The 23455-nt window shown below is 45.5% G+C and overlaps 1 protein-coding gene across 1 annotated transcript; it reads right to left on the bottom strand.

Annotated features, from left to right (window-relative positions):
* Positions 1-13883: 13883 nt before the first annotated feature.
* GCNT3 (glucosaminyl (N-acetyl) transferase 3, mucin type) lies at positions 13884-15906 on the bottom strand. Its single transcript, XM_063926252.1, has one exon. The coding sequence runs from the start codon at positions 15451-15453 to the stop codon at positions 14143-14145; it is 1311 nt and encodes a 436-aa protein (XP_063782322.1). The 5' UTR covers positions 15454-15906; the 3' UTR covers positions 13884-14142.
* Between the last annotated feature and the right edge of the window lie 7549 nt (positions 15907-23455).

Here is a 23455-nt window from a genome sequence, read left to right as displayed (position 1 = left end):
ATATTGCTTATCTCTGAGACTCTTGTTTATGCTGGACTTTAGCTCTGCAGGGGAAAAAATCTGGAACGGTCACCTCAAAACTCCAATATTTCAATATTACAAGCCTGGCAAATTGGGTAATCCCATAGAATTGTTTTATGAAACATAGAATATATACCAACTGTTTCTGACATGCATTTATTTTTCATGTATTTAGTTTTTAATTGAAACCTATTGCATTGATTTTAGGAATAAAAATTGTGTTTTTATTAATTACACTATTACTGTTGTATTGATCAAATTCAGCGCAGTCTCACCCCCCCTCTTTTTTGCACGACAAGCACTGAACTGATCGCAGATGCCGAGTAAGTGTGGAGCTACTCAGAAACTGCTAAGAAGTGTCTATTCGCAATTTTGCTAATCTTTCATTCGCAGTTTTACTGTGCTAAGATTCACTCCCAGTAGGCGGCGGCTTAGCGTGTGCAAAGCTGCTAAAAGCAGCTTGCGAGCGAACAACTCGGAATGAGGGCCATAGTATTTGATGTTAAATTGATGTGCACAGGTTTGGATGGAATGCCCTGTTACACAGAGGTATCTGCAGTGTGTGTGTGTGTGTGTGTGTGTGTGTGTGTGTGTGTGTGTGTGTGTGTGTGTGTGTATTTGTAACATATTTTGTGGTCACGCAGTTTTGGCACAGCTTACCATCTCCTATTTTTATCTGTAGTTCTGTATAGTTAGACTGTTCGCATATTTTGTAAACAACGGTCACAATGTTTAAAATACATGATCATAGTTTGTATTGTTTCTATCGTATCTATACACACACACACACACACACACAATTTCTCCCTCAACATACCATCTGACTGGCTGTATCTGTAGCAGTTTCTGTCCTCCCTGCAGCCTGGTCCTGTTTAGTTCCGCCCCTCCATGCCATGCCGCTCTGCTCCCTTTTCGGCCAGGACACGGACACTGCAGGGGAGTAGAGAAAAGCTTCAAGCTACCAGCGCAGCTGCCTGTCAAACAGTGCAACAGGCACAGCAGTTGGCAACAGGGGATGCAAGGCGGCGCAGCACAGGGATGCAGAGCAGGGAGAGTGCCTCTCCAGCCTTGCGACTACCTGCTTTGCAGGCCGGGTAGCGCCGGGCATGAAGGGGGGGGGGGGGGATCAGGGGCGGGAGGGAGGGAAAGGACACTAGAGGGGTTTGAGATTGATACACTACAGACAAAGGGGTTTATTTACTAAGATTCGTAATTTCCGTAAAAAGGTCAAAGTTCAATCACGAATGACATCGACAGTGTAAAACTGCAACTTTTTGAATTGATTACAATGGATTTACTAAGCTGTCGTATTCGGGTTTTTTTCTTTACTTCCGATGTCGATGTCATTCGTGTTTTTTTACCTAATTTTACGGCAGTGATTAGCAAAACACTGCCGTTTTTTTTTACAATCAATCTCGGCTGGATCTGTGTGATCCGTGCTGGGGTTCGTATTTTTTTTTTAAAAAATTAAACAATGTAAAATTCCAAAAAAAAAAAAGCGTGGGGTCCCCCCTCCTAAGCATAACCAGCCTCGGGCTCTTTGAGCCGATCCTGGTTGCAGAAATATGGGAAAAAAAATGACAGGGGTTCCCCCATATTTAAGCAACCAGCATCGGGCTCTGCGCCTGGTCCTGGTCCCAAAAATACGGGGGACAAAAAGAGTAGGGGTCCCCCGTATTTTTAAAACCAGCACCGGGCTCCACTAGCTGGACAGATAATGCCACAGCCGGGAGTCACTTTTATACAGCGCCCTGCGGCCGTGGCATCAAAAATCCAACTAGTCATCCCTGGCCGGGGTACCCTGGGGGAGTGGGGACCCCTTCAATCAAGGGGTCGTCCCCCCCCAGCCACCCAAGGGCCAGGGGTGAAGCCCGAGGCTGTCCCCCCCCATCCAATGGGCTGCGGATGGGAGGGCTGATAGCCTTTGTTGTAAAATAAGAGATATTGTTTTTAGTAGCAGTACTACAAGTCCCAGCAAGCCTCCCCCGCATGCTGGTACTTGGAGAACCACAAGTACCAGCATGCGGCGGAAAAACGGGCCCGCTGGTACCTGTAGTACTACCACTAAAAAAATACCCAAAAAAAGACAAGACACACACACCGTGAAAGTATAATTTTATTACTTACATACACACATACATACATACTTACCTATGGCCCCACGCAGGTCGGTCCTCTTGTCCAGTAGAATCCAAGGGTACCTGTTGAATAAATTATACTCACGAGATCCAGGGGTCCAGGCTCCTCGGCAAATCCAGGGTTAATCCACGTACTTGCCAAAAATAAAAAAACGGTGTCCCGACCACGAACTGAAAGGGGACCCATGTTTGCACATGGGTCACCTTTCCCCGAATGCAAGAAACCCACTTTGCCTTCTGGCTAAGTGGGTTTCTTCAGCCAATCAGGGAGCGCCACGTTGTAGCACTCTCCTGATCAGCTGTGTGGTCCTGTCCTCACTGACAGGCAGCACACGGCAGTGTTACAATGTAGCGCCTATGCGCTACATTGTAACCAATGATGGGAACTTTCAGCTCAGCGGTGACGTCACTTTAGGTCAACCGCAGGGCAGAAAGTTCCCATCATTGGTTACAATGTAGCGCATAGGCGCTACATTGTAACACTGCCGTGTGCTGCCTGTCAGTGAGGACAGGACCACACAGCTGATCAGGAGAGTGCTACAACGTGGCACTCCCTGATTGGCTGAAGAAACCCACTTAGACAGAAGTCAAAGTGGCTTTCTGGCATTCGTGGAAAGGTGACCCATGTGCAAACATGGGTCCCCTTTCAGTTCGTGGTCGGGACACCGTTTTTTTTTTTTTTGTCAAGTACGTGGATTACCCCTGGATTTCCCGAGGAGCCTGGACCCCTGGATCTCGTGAGTATAATTTCTTCAACAGGTACCCCTTGGATTCTACTGGAGAAGAGGACCGACCTGCGTGGGAACTTAAGGTATGTATGTATGTATGTATGTATGTATGTATGTATGTATGTATGTATGTATGTATGTATGTAATAAAATTATACTTTCACGGTGTGTGTGTCTTGTCTTTTTTTGGGTATTTTTTTAGTAGTAGTACTACAGGTACCAGCGGGCCCGTTTTTCCGTCGCATGCTGGTACTTGTGGTTCTCCAAGTACCAGCATGCGGGGGAGGCTTGCTGGGCCTTGTAGTACTGCTACTAAAAACAATATCTTTTCTTTTACAACAAAGGCTATCAGCCTCCCCATCCGCAGCCCATTGGATGGGGGGGGACAGCCTCGGGCTTCACCCCTGGCCCTTGGGTGGCTGGGGGGGGGACCCCTTGATTGAAGGGGTCCCCACTCCCCCAGGGTACCCCGGCCAGGGGTGACTAGTTGGATTTTTGATGCCACGGCCGCAGGGCACTATATAAAAGTGACCCCCGGCTGTGGCATTATCTGTCCAGCTAGTGGAGCCCGGTGCTGGTTTTAAAAATACGGGGGACCCCTACTCTTTTTGTCCCCCGTATTTTTGGGACCAGGACCAGGCGCAGAGCCCGATGCTGGTTGCTTAAATATGGGGGAACCCCTGTCATTTTTTTCCCCATATTTCTGCAACCAGGATCGGCTCAAAGAGCCCGAGGCTGGTTATGCTTAGGAGAGGGGACCCCACGCAATTTTTTTTGAAAAAATAATCACTTTCCCACCCCTTCCCACTGATATACATGCACGGATCTCATGGATCCGTGCATGCCTATCCAATCACGAATAAAAAAAGCAGGTCTGTTTTTTTTTAGCACTTTTTTACGAGTTGTAATTTTTCACGGCAGTGTTTGTTCTTTTTTTGCTTTGCACTTCTTAGTAAATGACCGAGATTCATACTTAAACAGCCGCGTTTTGACCGATGGTGTATTCATTCGTAATTTTTTACCTGAACTTGCAAAAAATTACGAATGCCCTCATCACTGCCGTGATTAGTGCTTAGTAAATTACCGAGATGACACTTTGATGAAAAAACGGCATCTCGGTCAAAATCGGGAGCTTAGTAAATTTACCCCAATATTGGGGAATAACAAAAAAGAAAATATTATTATTATTATTTTTATTATTATTATTATTATTATTATAATAAAGATGTCAGTCACTCAGCAATGACTTAACAATATGGTCCCAGACCTTTATGCATCCTCCGTGTTTGACAGCTAGTGTCCTACTTTTAGAAATATGACAATCAGTGAACAGTTGATTTTTTCCCTTTTTATTAACCTAATAGCATTCTAGAATTCCTGGAATGCCAGACTATACAATTCATATGACTACAGTTATAATTTCACTGTACAGTAAAGTGATTGTAGTAAGGCAGGCACTTGCCATGTCCTTTATAGAGCTATAAACACTCCACAGCACACCCCTCATCCAGACCACACTCACCAGTGGTGCAAGTAGAAAAATATCTACTATGTAAGATCTACTAAAATATCTAATATCGCGCACCCATAAAATGGGTGTGACCAAATGACACATGGGGTGTGGCCAATTAAAATGGGGGCGTGATACATATGGGGGGACGCGATACACATATGCCCCCACAGTGCCAGATATGTTCCTACAGTGCCAGATACACAAATGCCCCACTTTGCCAGATACACAAATGTCCTCAGTAGTGTCATATGCCCCCACAGTGCCAGATATACCCCCAGTGTCAGATACACATTGCCCCCACAATGCTAGATATGCCCCCACAGTGCCAGATACACATATGCTCCTTCAGTGCCAGATATGCCCACACTTGGCCAGATACACATATGCCCCCACAATGCCAGATACACATATGCCCCTAGAGTGCCAGATATGCCCCCACAATGCCAGATACACATATGCCCCCAGATTGCTAGATATGCCCCAACAGTGCCAGATACACATGGCCCCAGAGTTCCAGATGTGTCCCCAGAGTGCAACTCACCGTTGTTGCCGCTGCCTGGGGCTGGAACTGTCTTCTGCGGAGAAGGAGAGGAGAGCGCAGCACGCGCTCCTCCTGCCCTCAGTCCAGTCTCTGCGACGTGTCTTTCTGCGGCGCCAGCAGAGGCATCCTGCATATTAGATCAGGCGCCGGCCTGCCAGCCAATCAGGGCTCACGACGGTCCGGAAGCTCCTGATTGGCTCACAAACCGGCGTTTCAGTACACGCCGCCGCCAGGCTCCAGGGACTCGGGCAGGCAGGAGAGGAGAAGTGCATGCTGCGCTCTCCTCTCTCCACACCCGGTGTCTGCAAGGTGGCGGTACGGTGTACCGGCTGGGAATTTCTTACCAGTATGACATACCACCATACTTGCAGCGCCGACACTCACACAACACTGGTCATGCCTCCACATTACAAGTCTTACCCCCACAGCAGTAGACCCTTAATGAATTTCAGCTCCAGGCCCATGTGGACCTTAGGTCCAGATTTATCAAGCCTTGGAGAGTGATAAATTGCACGGTCAAAGTAACAGCCAATCAGTGCCTAACTGCCATGTTACAGGCTGTGTTTGAAAAATGACAGAAGCCGATTGGTTGGTACTGTTTCACTGTGCAATTTATCACTCCCCAAGGCTTGATAAATCTGGGCTTAAGGAGCACGTGTACTAAGCAGTGAAAAGAGTGAAGTGAGTCATTGGAGAAGTTGCCCATGGCAACCAGTCAGCATTGAAGCAACACTTATAATTTGCATACTATAAAATTATACAGAGCAGCTGATTCGTTGCCATGGGCATTTTCTCCACTTTTTTTTTTTTTTTACTGCTTAGTACATTCTCCCCCTTCATCTGCACTGAATGTACCAGATTGATATTGTAAATGCGCTATAGTGAGTAGTGATCCTTCCTAGTGTGTGTGCGTAATATATATATATATATTCTCAAAAAAATAAAGGAAACACTAAAATAACACATCCTAGATCTGAATGAATGAAATATTCTTATTAAATACTTTGTTCTTTACATAGTTGAACGTGCTGACAACAAAATCACACAAAAATTATCAATGGAAATCAAATTTATTAACCCATTAATAAATTTGATTTCCATTTATAATTTGTGTGTGATTTTGTTGTCAACACATTCAACTATGTAAAGAACAAAGTATTTAATAAGAATATTTCATTCAGATCTAGGATGTGTTATTTTAGTGTTTCCTTTATTTTTTTGAGCTGTGTGTGTGTGTGTGTGTGTGTGTGTGTATGTATGTATATATATATATATTAGTCCATGGATAAGTCCGGCACTCAGCTTCCCCGTTGGGGTATGGGCTCCGGTGCCCTCCCAGGGGAATGGACCCCAATATAAGCCAAAGGAACAGGCGGCCAGAGCCGTAACTACGTGTGTGCCAAGGGGGCTTGGCACACAGCGCAGTTGCCCTGGGGGCGCACGGCCAGCGGCATGTAATGAGTCAAATTTACTCATTACATGCCGCCTCTGTGTGCGCCGTGCTGGAGGAGAGAGACCAGCGCCGGAGGCAGCGGACAAGGAGGAGGGGGGAGGGGGGAGCAGGGAGCCGCAGCAGCGCTATGTTATTGGTAGTAAGCGCCGCTGCAGCATCCCCCTCTCCTTCCATATTGGCTGCCCGGTAGCCAATACAGAAGGAGAGGGGGATGCTGCAGCGGCGCTTACTACCAATAACATAGCGCTGCTGCGGCTCCCTGCTCCCCCTCCCCCCTCCTCCTTCTCATCTCACTGCCGCCACTGAGGGAGCAGCACGAGGAGCCTGTCAGCGGGGAGAAGGTAAGTATATTCCCCCCCCCCCCTCTCTCTCTCTCGGACACCGCCTGCCGCAATGTGTAAAAAATGGGACTGGCTGCCGCAACGTGTAAAAAATGGGACTGGCTGCCGCAACGTGTAAAAAAGGGGGATGGCTGCCGCAATGTGTAAAAGATGGGACTGGCTGCCGCAATGTGTAAAATGGGACTGGCTGCCGCAATGTGTAAAAAAGGGGGATGGCTGCCGCAATGTGTAAAAAAGGGGGATGGCTGCCGCAATGTGTAAAAAATGGGACTGGCTGCCGCAACGTGTAAAAAATGGGACTGGCTGCCGCAATGTGTAAAAAAGGGGGATGGCTGCCGCAATGTGTAAAAGATGGGACTGGCTGCCGCAATGTGTAAAATGGGACTGGCTGCCGCAATGTGTAAAAAAGGGGGATGGCTGCCGCAATGTGTAAAAAAGGGGGATGGCTGCCGCAATGTGTAAAAAAGGGGGATGGCTGCCGCAATGTGTAAAAAATGGGACTGGCTGCCGCAATGCGTAAAAAATGGGACTGGCTGCCGCAATGCGTAAAAAATGGGACTGGCTGCCGCAATGCGTAAAAAATGGGACTGGCTGCCGCAATGCGTAAAAAAGGGGTATGGCTGCCGCAATGTGTAAAAAATGGGGACTGGCTGCCGCAATGTGTAAAATGGGGTCCTGGCTGCCGCAATGTGTAAAATGGGACTGGCTGCCGCAATGTGTAAAAAATGGGGACTGGCTGCCGCAATGTGTAAAAAATGGGACTGGCTGCCGCAATGTGTAAAAAATGGGACTGGCTGCCGCAATGCGTAAAAAATGGGACTGGCTGCCGCAATGCGTAAAAAAGGGGTATGGCTGCCGCAATGTGTAAAAAATGGGACTGGCTGCCGCAATGTGTAAAATGGGACTGGCTGCCGCAATGTGTAAAAAATGGGACTGGCTGCCGCAATGTGTAAAAAATGGGACTGGCTGCCGCAATGCGTAAAAAATGGGACTGGCTGCCGCAATGCGTAAAAAATGGGACTGGCTGCCGCAATGCGTAAAAAATGGGACTGGCTGCCGCAATGCGTAAAAAAGGGGTATGGCTGCCGCAATGTGTAAAAAATGGGGACTGGCTGCCGCAATGTGTAAAATGGGGTCCTGGCTGCCGCAATGTGTAAAATGGGACTGGCTGCCGCAATGTGTAAAAAATGGGGACTGGCTGCCGCAATGTGTATAAAGGGGGACACCGTCTGCCGTAATGTGTAAAAACGGGGACGCTGTCTGCTGTAATTGTAAAAAAGGGACGCTGTCTGCCGCAATGTGTAAAAAGAAGGACCGGCTGCCGCAATGCGTTAAAAGGGAGACTGGCTGCTGTAATGTGTAAAAAGGGGGACTGGCTGCCGCAATGTGTAAAAAGGGGGACTGGCTGCCGCAATGTGTAAAAAGGGTCTATCTGCCGCAATGTGTAAAAAGGGTCTATCTGCCGCAATGTGTAAAAAGGGTCTATCTGCCGCAATGTGTAAAAAGGGTCTATCTGCCGCAATGTGTAAAAAGGGGGACACTGTCTGCTGTAATGTATAAAAGGGGCTCTACCTGGTGTAGTGGCGCTACTGTGCAGCGTAATTTGAATAATGTAGACTACTGTGCACCGTAGTATGAATTGCTATTATTTTGTAGCCACGCCCCTTCCCCGTGAAGCCACGCCCCCCAAAAAATTGCGCACCTGCGGCGCGCTCTGCCCCTATCTTACATGGGGGGGCGCCACTGTCGTTTCTTGCACACAGCGCTAAAATGCCTAGTTACGGCACTGCAGGCGGCACTCGGAGACTTGCACAAAGTAGGTGAAAAATAGCCAGGTGAGTTTTAATGAAGTCAACGTTTCGGGGGACGCACCCCCTTCCTCAGGACACAACACACTAGTGTACAACAAAGTGAGACAAACTTAAATAGCTTACTTACCAGGACCCCGGCCGCCCCGCAGTGTCAGCGCCATCCCGGCGCACGCGAACCGCACTTCCGGTCGCGGCTCTCACCCGGCACAGGAAGTGACGTCGTCGCGCCGCCGAGAAACGCCTCCACTGCAGCTGCGTACACAGAGGGACTGGTTACCATGGGAGCAGCGCACACACCGTTCATTCGGCGCGTGTGCTGTTGCCAGGTACAGAAACAACATCAACACAAGTGCTTAAAACATCTCAATGAGCTACATAACAAAACAAAAAAAGAAAGTGACAAAATGATGGACATAAATGGTTAAGACACACCTCTGATCTCTCCGTGTGTGATGGGTGATGAAAGTGCATACGATTTATGTATGGTACCTAGTGAACACTTAAAATAACTAAATAAATGAAGAAATAAAAAATAAAAAATCTTGGCAGTCTTGCCACCTCAGCAGTATGTAGCAATCCCTAAATACCAACCATTAGGCATAACTGGCTGTGCATCAATCTTTGTAAAAAGTGGCTAAATGAATAGCTAACTATCTTTTAATCAACCTGTGAATTAAAAATGTTAATTAGTTGAGGTGAACTCCCTCTTAAGTGCAGAAGCAGGAAACCATATGCAGGCATTATGTCAGTGTCACTGTACTAAATACTGTACTACCAAGGATCCTGTACCACCAAGGATGTCCTAAAAAACATTGCAGGCTTAAATGTTCATTCAAACCCCGTGGGTGAATGGTATCGAGTTTGTGGATCCATCTTGCCTCAAGTTTTGGTAATTTGGTGGCACGGTCACCACCTCGTGTTGCGGCTGGGATGTGGTCTACAATTTTATAACGCACAGATGATAATGAATGTCGCATCTGTGCGAAGTGACGTGCCACCTGTCATGAACTGTGTTCTACTTCTTTATGTTAAACTCACAGCTAACAAGATAATGGGATAGGGATGTGTTGTGACTGCCCACTTTAACTGGCAGGAGGGTGATGCTTAGTTCACTTGAATAAAAACTACAGTACAGTATCTATGTTCCGCTATGGTTCTGCTCCACCAGGTAAGTGACCCTGTAATAGAGTGACAATGTATAATTCAAGTGCACAGTCTGGAACCTGACCCCTAGAGGAGATAATGGGTACTCAGGGAAAGGAGTCACCCCTGTATTGTAGGCGTGCTGGGGTCTGTGTCTTCGGACGCAGACTTCCTGGACCTGGCTGATCAGTTCTGATGGTCAGTCTGAGTCAATTTCAGCTTAAGCAGACTGGCCAAAAAGGTACCATTGGTGACCCAATGGCCATGGCTGGCCCGGACTTTTTTTTAGTAAGCGAACATAGGATTTTGGTGACCCTAGATTGAATAAACTTTACAAAGGGACAGAGAGCACCACAAATAGTGGGTTGTGTTGTGGACCTTATAATAGCAATGGAGGTGGGTGTAATGTACTGGGGGCACTGTAATGTGACGAAATTTGAACTGAGGGCAGTTGAGAAGTGTTACAAAGGGGGTGGGGGCTTGGCGGGAGAGAGAATGCACTGATTTCCACCTACCCTCCCCCTTTTCTATTGATCTGCTCCTGACTGGGGGCACTGTAATGTGGCATAATATGAACTGGAGGCACAGGTGCAAAATGTGAACAGGGGGACCTGTGTGGCTTAATGTGTAATACTCACATTGTGCACTGGAGGCACTGCAATGTGGCATAATATGAACACAGGTACTATGTGGTCTAATGTGAACTGTAGGTACTACTAGGGTTCATCAAACTGACTAGGGCACTAGCTATGCTGCATAAAAAATAAAAAATAACGCAGAGACAGAACTCTGTCTAGAAGCATTAGACCAGTGGCCCCTTCATAATATTGCTATGGCGCCCAAAAGATTCACTTGATGCGTGGCATTACCAGCTGCTCCCACACTCATTGGCTGATAGGATGTGGTCAATTTAAAAAGAATTAAGAGCCTGCAAATCGGAACAAATCAGAGTGAATCTTGAGTTGTAAGCAGAATTCTACAGCAGTTTCATGAAGTATACCTGTAATATGTACTGTGTGACCTAACATTATTGGGTCAGCAACCATAATAAATATTAAAAGTGAAGCAATAAAAATAAATTGGCCCTTACGTTTTCAGCAGTACAGTAAGAGGAAAAGCAAATATCACTTGAAAACTCAGTCAATGTCACCGCCAGTCAATTAGTATATCTACAATGTCACACTAAATGAGATTGCTCAAGTAAATAAAGGGGGGTACACACGGAGAGATCAGTGTTTAAAATCTAAGCAATTTGACTAGATTGCTTAGATTTTAAGCACGGATCTGCTGTGTGTATGCCCCCCAGCGATAGCTATGCGCGGCCCCGCTATCGCTGGTGCTAGATTGGTCTGCATGCAGGCTCAATCTAGCGGGTCGCTCACTTCAGCGCTGTGTAAAGTGCCCCCGTCCATCCCCCCTCTCGCTCAGCACATTGCGCTGTGCTGAGAGGGGGGAGAGATGTGCGCTGAGCGCAGTGGCAAACGCAGGATTTGCATGGGGGGGGTTTCCAGAACTGGGCGGAGCCAATCACGGGCGTGGGGACTGAGGTGACCCAGTATATGCTGGGTCCGTAAAACTAGTGTGTGTGTGTGTGTGTGTGTGTGTGTGTGTGTGTATATATATATATATATATATCTCTACACATTATATATATATATATATATATATATATATATATATATATATATATATATATATATATATATACACATATATCTACACACACACATATACATATATATATATATATACATACACACACACATACATATACACGGGTGGTCTTCAGTATGCCGGCGGTCGGGCTCCCGGCGACCAGCATACCGGCGCCGGGAGCCTGACTGCCGGCATACCAACACTTATTCTCCCTCGTGGGGTCCACGACCCCCCTGGAGGGAGAATAGAATAGTGTGGCGCGCGTAGCGTGGCGAGCGCAGCCCGCAGGGGGCTCATTTGCGCTCGCCACACTGTTGGTAAGCCGGCGGCCGGCCTCCCGGCGCCGGTATGCTGGTCGCCGGGAGGCCGGCCGCCGGGAGATCGTAGTGAACCCATATACACATATACATAGCATATTAAACATACATGTATGTATGTATGTATGTATGTATGTATGTATGTATGTATGTGTATATATATATATATATATATATATATATATATATATATATATATACATATATACATACATACATACAGTACACATATATATACACATGTATATATATATATATATATATATATCATATGTGTGTGTGTGTTTATATGTATGTATGTATATACATGTGTATATATGTAGGCACATGGATATATATGTACTATAATTATAATAAAGTAAACTTTTATTGCACTTGCAAGTGCCACCAGGAAGACAGCAGGCTGCAGAGCACGCTAGACAGTCATTAATAATACTCATGCAGCTAAAAAAAAAAAAAAAAAAAAAATTTTTTTTTTTTTTTTTTTTTTTTAGTGGAGGGGGGTTTCTGGGTACTCGGAAACCCCCCCTGGGTGCGCCACTGGCTGAGCGGTCTGTGTTAAGATCGCTCAGCAAACATCTCTCCCATCAGTACCCTCCCTTAAGAATGATTATTTAAAGTTCAAACAGCTGAATTATACTTAGAATTAGAAGTTACAGTACAAAAACACTGATTAACTGAAAATTAACTTAAATGGGTAATTGTCTACAAAGCTCTACATGATGATACTTTGCTATAAATGCACTATATAAATAACTTACAGTAATATAATAATAAAACAGTTACATGCAGCCAAATGTAAACAGCAAGGAGTTCTCTCTCTTTACCAGAATTGTCAGAATATAATTTATAAATCTTGATACCTCCATTATACACAAAATAAAAAAGGTATTTTTCAAAGCAGGAGAAAGATAAAATTGTGAAAGATAAAGTCAAACAGCCTGTAAAAGGTTATGCTGGGTACACACTTGTAGATATAGCTACAGACGGACCGGGCAGCATGTTGTGCATACACACTGCCTGATCCGTCGGGACTAATGTCACAAACTGGGTGGGCATTTACATGTGCCTGCCCAGTAGTGCTGTCAATCACCGCCAGCGTGTACAGCAAGTGTACTGGCGGTCGGCTAACTGCCCGTACACACACACAGAGATGCACCAATATATTGTTAGATATATTGGCCGGCGGCTGTGCTGCAGGGTTGATGTGATATGTCTGTAAATAACGATGTTAACAGACATATCGCTTGTACACACTGGCCGACGGACCTACGATATATATCAGAAGTTTAATAGAACGGCAAATAAAACAGACAGTGGTACGCACCTTAAGGCAGGTGCTGATTGGCTAGGAATATCTGTAAGTTGTATTACAGTGCTTCCATATATAGGGAGGAATTCAATTACCGCTATACGTTCTCGCAGGGGGAAAAAAAAAAAATAGCACTAGAATCCAGTTTCACTTTTTTTTTTTTTTTTTTTTAAAGGTAATTAAATTACTCACATGAATACACACAGTATCTGGGATAAATTCCCCCCTCCGGACACGTGAAACACAATCCCTGATAGTGCCGGCTAACGGGAATAATAACCGAATTACCCCCGGGGATCATTAGCCACAGTAAGGTACCCTTAAACTGGACCCAGCCCCCCCTAATCATGGAAGCAGCGCTTTGGGCAGCAATAGAAGAGAGGCTGTTGCTGCAAAGCAGCTCTTCCCAGCCCAATTGACTAAAAACATGGGTAATGGCAAGAGATGCCGCATTAGATATACATGGTAACGGTGCCACCCATCCAGCATGCATCTTACAAAAATTGCCACTCTGCATATGCCTGCAATTACAACTTTAATGAATGCAATTTGCAGAACTGCTGCTGTCAAGTCAGCACCGCCCCACCTAACTTAACGGTATTTTGCAAAATGATGCAGCAAATATGGGTTCAAAAACTTTGCACCTGTGGAAATAACACTCAATTTGCAAGAAACTGTATGCATCTCCAGTCTAGTCCCTTCATAGATTTCAAGTAAAGAAGTAGAAAAAAGTATTTTTGCCTTGTAATAGTCACTTGAGAAAATGTGCTTCATTGAACTTTTTGGATACGGTTACAAGCAACTATTCACCCTCATGTTGTTAAACATAGCCTACTGTGGCTTACAGCAGCCCAGGCAATGTCCAATATAATCTTTACTGGAAAACATGTAGAAAAGTGAACAGAGGTGTTAGAGTTGGAATTGAAATACTTTTATATTTTACAGCATTCTTTAAAGAGCTATTAAAGAGACATGGAAAATCTTTGTAATGTTCACTATGTAAATTAATAGGTTTAATATATATATATATATATATATATATATATATATATATATATATATATATATATATATATATATATAAAAAGCTCAACTTAAATAACAGACGTTAACACATCACTTAGCATCTCTGTGGGATATTCAATGTCTATAATAAATAGAATATTTTTCACATAATGTTCCCATAAAATGACTTATATCTAAGATACTCTTCCAGACATTGGATGGCATGATCGTCTACTGTTGGATCAAACTTATTCGCAAAGAGGTGATGTTGCTGGAGCATCCAGTGCAAATCCCCAGATCCATATACACACACTAGTCTTCTGTACTTTCCAGTACATGTAGTATAAGGGGCTCCACGCTCAGGGTCTCCTTCCATACCTTGCCACTTTACCAGCCGGGCCAATGCATTCATGTCGGACAGGTCATATTTGATGTGCTTGGGCACAGAACCCGGCATCCCAGGTACTCTTTGCAGTGTAGCCCAGAGATATTCATCAGGGCTATATGTGTCCTTGGCCCAGTCTAGCAATTGTTTTGCTATGGAGTTTTCAAACAAAGATGTCACAAAATCTCTGCTGACCACAATATATGCACTGCCACTATAAATGGGAATATTAAAGGGTGGTGGCTTTTTCTTGATATCTGTCCTTACTACATAGTCCTTAATGTCGTAGTGGTATTCCCATCGTTTCTTTTTAAATTGTGGAGGTGGCTCAGACTCCATACTATTTTTGCCATTTAAAAACTTTAATGCATTTACAATTTCAGCATTTGTCTTCAGTGGGAAGTCTGAGCCACAGGTGTTTATAAGATACTTCCAGCTGACATTGCTTTTCACCAAGTCCTCCATGCAGTTTAGATCAGCCTGGACACGGGACCACGAGGCATAGACCACAGACACCAGTTTAGATGCCACAAACACATTGGGAAAGCAGGAAGCTATAGCTCTCACTGCCTTATGAAAAGTCTCTGGAGATTTCAGATCAACATGTACACAGTAAATGTTCTGAGGTGCATAGATCGATCTTAAAAGCCTTTCAAACATCTCAATATTCTCATGAACCACCATGGAGTAGGCAATGGGGAAATTTCTTTCCTCCTTACTGAGACTAAGCAGAACATACTTTCTCAGCTTTTTAAACTCTGTGCAGTCTTTGGTGACTTCTAAATACTCTGTCTCTGTGGTAAGAATTTTTTTATTTCGAACAATTAAGTTGTCCAACATAGTTTTTCTTACCTCATTCCAGTCACCCAGGATAATTTTGGAGCAGTTCTTCCCCTGACTGGCTGAGAGGTTTAAAGCCTGGTAGTAACGATTCCAGCAGTATGTAACCTTTCTATCATCAGAGTCATTGACAGCTTCCATGTCACAATCCAGATTAATGTATATGAAGACCATTGTGAAGAAAAATGAAATGCATCCAAAAGTAATATATCTCCTTTTGAAATGTACTTTTCTGGATCTGTAGTGCATCCTGCAGCTGAAACAGCCAGACCAAAACAGCTTACTGCATTTAGAGTACAAGAGGCTTGTATAGTGTGTGTAATTGGAAACATTACAGATCACATTAAGCAAATTGCATGGTTTAACACTGCGAAAAACTGGCACGTCCTGTTCTGCCGGTAGCTTCGCTTCCCTATAACCTGACACACTAAACAGGCTGGTCGTGAATGCAGGAACTGCTTTAAATCTACAGCTGCTGATAATCTGAGTGTTTAGGTCTGATTCTAGATTTCTATGCAGCGTTTACACAAGGATCGTTACTGGAGTAGATATGACATCACTGCATGTAAGAGCCAGAAGGCTATGTATGCAACACATGAATGACTTGTGTAGCTCAATAAATGTATCCTCAGTGGGATAAAATCTTTCTTACACAGAAACTGCTAGCTAGATGAAGGACAATTCTCTCTACAGCAGAGTGCTGCAAAGCTCATTACACAGGTCATGTATTGGGGATTTCTATCTGTGGAAGCAGGTGGGATAATTACTGGCCCAGCAATATAGATTAACTCACCTGTGCATGATTAAAGATATCCGAAAAACATGACCTGTTGTGGTATTTCAGGACAGTAAAGCTGGACATATACTATACAATTATCTGGCAGATCATCTGCCAGATCTGAATAAAAATCTGGTAATGAATTTAACCAATCTGTCTGAATGACAGGTTTTTGTCCATTTTCCAGTATTTGGAATCAAATTGTCAATTGATGAGAGCATTTGCTCTCATCCATTACCAGATTTTCATTCCAAACAGCCAAATCTGGCAGATCATCTGCCAGATAATTGTATAGTGTATGCACAGCATAATTGAGAACCACTGCAGTACATGATTACATTTATTATATGAATTCACCCAGGGCCGGCTCCAGGCATGTTCGAATAGAGCGGCCGCGCAGGGCGCCACCCTTGATGGGTGCCGCCATATTCGTACCTGGAGCCGACCCTGCTGAGTGTGCAGCTCTCCCCGGCCTTTAACTGTGGTGCGCGATATGTGCGCTGCGCGGCGCTGGCATCTGACGTCAGACGCCGGCGCCGCGCAGCGCGCATAGAGCACACCACCGTTAGAGTCGTCCAGTCCCAAGCCTGCAGACAGCCACACTCCCCCTCCCGCGCAGCGCGCTTCGATCACACCACCGTTGGAAGAGTCCTCCGGTCCCGGCACGCGCCCTCTGACAGCAGCCCTCCCTCCCTCCCGCGCCGCAGGTATTGTGGGGGGCATTTATGGATCTGTCACTGTGGGGTCATATCTGTACTGTGGGGCCATCTGCACTGTGGGGGCATTTATGGATCTGTCACTGGGGGCATATCTGGCACTGTGGGGCCATCTGCACTGTGGGGGCATTTATGGATCTGTCACTGGGGGCATATCTGGCACTGTGGGGGCATTTATGGATCTGTCACTGTGGGGGCATATCTGGCACTGTGGGGTCAGCTGCACTGTGGGGGGCATTTATGTATCTTGCACTGTGGGGGCATTTTTGTATCTGGCACTGTGGGGGCATTTTTGTATCTGGCACTGTGGGGGCATTTTTGTATCTGGCACTGTGGGGGCATTTATGTATCTGGCACTGTGGGGGCATTTATGTATCTGGCACTGTGGGGCATATCTGCACTGTGGGGGCATTTATTTATCTGGCACTGTGGGGGTATATCTGCACTGTGGGGGCATTTATTTATCTGGCACTGTGGGAGTATATCTGGCACTGTGGGGGCATTTTTGTATCTGGCACTGTGGGGGCATTTATGTATCTGGCACTGTGGAGGCATTTATGTATCTGGCACTGCTGGGGGGGCATTTATGTATCTGGCACTGTGGGGACATATCTGGCACTGTGTGGCCATTTATGTATCTGGCATTGCTGGGGGGCATGTCATGTGTATCTGGCACTGCTGGGGGGCATGTCACGTGTTGCTGGCACTGCTGGGGGGCATGTCACGTGTTGCTGGCACTGCTGGGGGGCATGCCACGTGTTGCTGGCACTGCTGGGGAGCATGTCACGTGTAGCTGGCACGGCTGGGGAGCATATCATGTAGTGTTCCTGCTAGGCAATGTGTCTCAGTGCTCTGCCTGGCGCAAAGTGTCTCAGTGCTCTGTCTGGCGCAATGTGTGTTAGCTGCACTACTGTGTGGTGTAATGCGAATTGCCACTATTATGTGGCCACGCACCTTCCCCACAAAGCAATGCCCCTAAATTTTTGCTGCGCGCCTTCGGCGCGCACTGTCCGTTCTTTAGCGTGTAGGTAGGGGAGCACCAAGCATTACAGTATGTACATCATTTTGCCCTCCTAACTTCAAAATGTGCCCTCCCTGTGATCAGCACCCTGCCCTAAAAAGTGAACACTATCATGTGTAGCTGGCACTGCTGGGGGGTATATTGTGTGTAGCTGGCACTGCTGGGGGGCATGTCATGTGTAGCTGGCACGGCTGCGGTGCATGTCATGTGTAGCTGGCACTGCTGGGGGGCATATCATATCTAGCTGGCACTGCACATTATGTTTATCTGACACTATACTGGAGACATTGTGTGTAAGGAACACTACTGTGGCTTTTATGTGTAAGGCTGCTAATTGTGTGCGTAGAGGGGGTGTGAAAATATATTTATAGTCTGATAATATGAAGTGACAAGGCCACGCCCACTTTTCCGGAGGCCACGCCCACTTTTTCTGGAGCGCGCGCGTTGGGAGGGGGGCGCTTTTACATTTTCTCGCTCAGGGTGCTGTTAGGCCTGGAGCCGGCTCTGAATTCACCATCAGTATTCTGCAAATTCATTATACAGGTTGAGTATCCCTTATCCAAATATTCCGAAATACGGAATATTCCGAAATACGGACTTTTTTGAGTGAGAGTGAGATAGTGAAACCTTTGTTTTTTGATGGCTCAATGTACACAAACTTTGTTTAATACACAAAGTTATTAAAAATATTGTATTAAATGACCTTCAGGCTGTGTGTATAAGGTGTATATGAAACATAAATGAATTGTGTGAATGTAGACACACTTTGTTTAATGCACAAAGTTATAAAAAATATTGTCTATAATTACCTTCAGGCTGTGTGTATAAGGTGTGTATGTAACATAAATGCATTCTGTGCTTATATTTAGGTCCCATCGCCATGATATCTCATTATGGTATGCAATTATTCCAAAATACGGAAAAATCCCATATCCAAAATACCTCTGGTCCCAAGCATTTTGGATAAGGGATACTCAACCTGTACTGGTTATGTCTGGTTTTTGGGGACTTTGTAAAAGTTGGTGATTGGTAGAGGTGTTCTGACCATTTTGAAAGCAGTAAAGTATTATTTTTTTGTTTCCATTTCAATCACAAACACTACTCCATACAAAGCTTGCTATTCTTGTTTGATTGTAGTGCACAAGGTTACCTGTTTCCCATTTTGCCATAAAATCAGTTAAAATTAATCAATTTAAGCTTGAATGCATTTCAAGGAACAAAAGCATGGTCATAATCACTGGAAATGGTTTTACTTTTTGCGAGTTTAGCTCAGTGATTTATTCCAGTTTCCTAAACTCTATTACAGTGCAGGATTTAAGGATATCCATGCTTGGGCACGGAAACTTACTTAGTACTTGAGTCAATTTAATTTAACTATTTTGTCTTACACATGAATATCCTTAAAACCTGGAATGGAAGGTTTTTGGAAAACTAATTTATTTGATAGCAAACTTGAGAAATTATGTAAAATCATCTAAAAAGAAGATTTTGATACTTACCATATAAATCTGTTTCTTTGAATCCACAGGGGGCATTGGAGTACTCTTGTGATATGTACAGGGATAGGCACATTTAAATCATACTTGCCTACCTGACCCTCTCCATGAGGGAGAAAATGCTCTGTTCCTGGACTTTCCTGGTAATGTATGATTGCCATCACCTGTGGTGAAACACCTTTCTTATCAATTTACTAGCTCACCACAGGTGATGGCAATCATACATTACCAGGAAAGTCCAGGAACAGAGCATTTCCTCCCTCATGGAGAGGGTCAGGTAGGCAAGTATGATTTAAATATTTAAATTAGTAACCCTCCACCCCCTCCATACTCCCAAGATACCTCAGTGTTTTTATACTGAGCCGAACAGGAACGATAGAGAGGATGAACTAAGGAGAATTACATAAAACATTATAACATAACGGACAACGAGAAAGTTGACACATAACATTACGGGCAACTAGAAAGTTGACACGACAACAGATAACAATCACCTTAATATTTCAACAATTCAGTGAGAATGTGTTACCATAAGATTTACTGAACTTACCACAAGACAAGTGAAACTGCTCGTTGTGGGCGTCCAGTGTCCCCTGTGGATTAAAAGAAAAGGATTTTTCTGGTAAATACCAAAATCCACTTTTCTTATTCATCCTCTAGGGCTCACTGGAGTACTCTTGGGATGTACCAAAGTTTCCCCCTTGGGCGGGAGAGCTGGTTGGCACTTATAACACTAGACGGCCAAAGCTAGAAGCTGATGCCGCAAACGTATCAAACCTGTAAAAGCGAACAAACGTGTGCATTAATGACCATGTAGCTGCATGGCAAAGTTTCATCGTAGAAGATCCACGACCTGCTGCCCATGACGTTCCCACAGAACATGTGGAATATGCTGAAACAGATGCAGGCAGTTGTAGACTAGCATGAAAGTAAGCTAGACAAATGGTCATCTTAATCCATCTAGCCAAGGTCTGTTTGGAAGCTGGCCAACCTATCCTGACTGCATGTATCTGTTTTACGTACTGTTGATGTTCCGTCTACATAAATGCAAAGTGCGTGTACCACATCCAAAGTAGCTGGAGTTTCTGAACCTTCTTAAAAAACAGGAACTACGATTGATTGATTGATTGATTGATGTGAAAAGAAGATACTACCTTTGGTAGAAAAGCGGGATTCGTCCAACATTCCGCTCTGTCATCATGAAACTCAAGATATACGGTGGTTTGCATGACAACGCACCTAACTCTGAAACAGTGCCGTAACTAGGCATTTTAGCGCTGTGTGCAAGAAGCGATAATGGCGCCCCCCCCCCCCCCCCAATGGAAGATAGGGGCAGTGCGCGCCGTAGGCGTGCAAAAATTTATAGGGGCGTGGTTTAATGGGGAAGGGGCGTGGCCACAAAATAATAGCAATTCATACTACGGTGCACAGTAGTCTACATTATTCAAATTACGCTGCACAGTAGCGCCACTACACCAGGTAGAGCCCCTTTTATACATTACAATAGACAGCATCCCCCTTTTTACACATTACAGCAGCCAGTCCCCCTTTTTACACATTGCGGCAGCCAGTCCCCCTTTTTACACATTGCAGTAGCCAGTCCCCCTTTTTACACATTACGGCAGCCAGTCCACCTTTTTACACATTGCGGCATCCAGGCCCCCTTTTTACACATTGCGGCAGCCAGTCCCCCTTTTTACACATTGCGGCAGCCAGTCCCCCTTTTTACACATTGCGACAGCCAGTCCCCCTTTTTACACATTGCGGCAGCCAGTCCCCCTTTTTACACATTGCGACAGCCAGGCCCCCTTTTTACACATTGCGGCATCCAGTCCCCCTTTTTACACATTGCGGCAGCCAGTCCCCATTTTTACACATTGCGGCATCCAGGACCCCTTTTTACACATTGCGGCAGCCGGGACCCCATTTTACACATTGCGGCAGACGAGACCCCATTTTACACATTGCGGCAGACGAGACCCCATTTTACACATTGCGGCAGACGGTGAGAGAGAGAGAGAGAGAGAGAGAGAGAGAGGGGGAGGGAGGGAGGGAGGGAGGGAGGATATACTTACCTTCTCCCCGCTGACAGGCTCCTCGTGCAGCTTCCTCTCGGTGCAGGCTGTGTGAGGTGAGAAGGAGGAGGAGGGAGGGGGAGCAGCGAGCCGCAGCAGCGCTATTTGATTGGTAGTAAGCGCCGCTGCAGCATCCCCCTCTCCTCCTGTATTGGTTGCCTGGCGCTGCTGTGGATGCTGGGGAACCGCATCCCAGCCTCCTTAGCAGCGCCGGGCAGCCAATACAGGAGGAGAGGGGGATGCTGCAGCGGCGCTTACTACCAATCAAATAGCGCTGCTGCGGCTCCCTGATCCCCCTCCCTCCTCCTCCTTCTCTCCGCTCCCCGGCGCTGGTCCTCTTCTCCCTACACAGCGGGGCGCACGGCGCAGACTTCGGCGGCATGTAATGAGTCAATTTGACTCATTACATGCCGCTGGCCGTTGCGCCCTCAGGGCAACTGCGCTGTGTGCCAAGCCCCCTTGGCACACACGTAGTTACGGCCCTGCTCTGAAACACACCTTGCCGAAGCTAAGGCCAGGAGAAACACAGTTTTCCAAGTTAGAAACTTAACATCCACATGTTGTAAGGGTTCAAAAATTGAAGACTGCAAAAAATCTAAAACATGATTCAAGTCCCATGGAGCTGTAGGTGGTATAAACGGAGGTTGAACTCTAAGGACACCTTGCAGGTAAGTGGGAACTGTTGACAAAAGAGCCAAACGCCTTTGAAAGAAAATTGACAAGGCATAGACCTGGACCTTTAGTGTCGCTAAGCGTACTCCTCCATCTAACCCCATCTGTAAACATAGCAAAAGACAGGATAACTTGAAAGAAAATGTTCGAAACTCTGGAGCTTCACACCAACCAATATAAGCTCGCCAAATTCTGTGATAATGAGCTGCTGTAACTGGCTTCCTAGCACGTAACATGGTTGGTATAACCGACTCTGGAATGCCCTCTCGTCTTGCTTCAACAGCACCCCATCAAACACAGCAGCACTAAATCAGGGTAAAGGAACGTACCCTGTTGTAGTAGGTCTGGACATAGCGGAAGCAACCACGGATCTTTTGTGCAACCACGCTCACTGAGGCCAATGAGGTGCCACTAGTATGACAGTTGTGGACTCTCTTTTGATCTGCTTTAGCAAACGAGGAAGCAGTGGAAATGGTGGAAATAAATACACAAGGCTGTACGGCAACGCTATTGTGAGAGCATCCACTGCCACTGCCCTTGGATCTCTTGTTCTGGACACATAATTGGGTGTCTTATAATTTTGGCGAGATGTCATGAGATCCACCTGTGGGTAACCCCACCGCTGGACTGCTTATTAAGAGAATCTGAATAAGGAAAACACACAGTGGCCCTCTGGTTTTTAGCAAATAAAACTTCATCATTTGATAGACGTTCCTCAGTCTCAGTAAAATGTAGTACCTGGCATACTGCCCTGATGAGATTATCAATGGCCAGGCTATCAGTAACCTCACTATCTAACTCTTGGCCAAATTCACTTTCTCTTCTTCCTGAGATATAAGGTCTGGCATTGAATCGTCAGAATGCAACACAACGGAAACCCGTAAATTATGAGAGAAACGATGACTACTTTTAGGAATTGAGCTATATCTGGACTTTTGTAAATCCTGCAAAGTCCTTCACATATCCTGAGCCCACTCTGGCAGCTGAGACGGTATTAACCTAGAAGCATACCTAGCCGCCTCGCAATCTTTTTGCGCAGGGGCCAACTCTGACTTTAACTTAGTCATCACACCTGCCATCATCGCCCAAGGAGGATCAGGGTAGAGGTCCGTATTTGGACCCATATTTGCAAGACACACTGTGCAAATGAAAGTTCCATCAGGTAACACACTCTCACAGGTATCGCAGACAAGCTGTTATTTTGATTTTGCATTAGTTTTACTCATCATGCAGACAGACAGGTATACAGTAAAACACAAGTCCCCATGACTCAGTAAAAAATGTAACTAAAGTGTGTACAAACCAGAAGTACATTGCACTTGGTACACAGTAAAATCAGTTAAATATGTGCATCACAGAATTCCTACTAACACCCTTGCCCCCTCCAGTGGCTGTGTGTTGTAGGACCGACACCAAACTTCCTGCAATAAGAACCAGGAAGTTGTGTTAAAATGGCATCCAGCCATGTGCTTTTTAAACTTTTTTTTTCATAT

This window comes from Pseudophryne corroboree, chromosome 6, assembly GCF_028390025.1.
Source record: "Pseudophryne corroboree isolate aPseCor3 chromosome 6, aPseCor3.hap2, whole genome shotgun sequence".
NCBI lineage: Eukaryota > Metazoa > Chordata > Amphibia > Anura > Myobatrachidae > Pseudophryne > Pseudophryne corroboree.
This window is presented reverse-complemented; position numbering and strand designations above follow the sequence as displayed.

Coding starts and splice junctions, on each gene's coding strand:
- GCNT3 (XM_063926252.1), bottom strand. CDS start 15,453: ATGCACTACAGATCCAGAAAAGTACATTTCAAAAGGAGATATATTACT.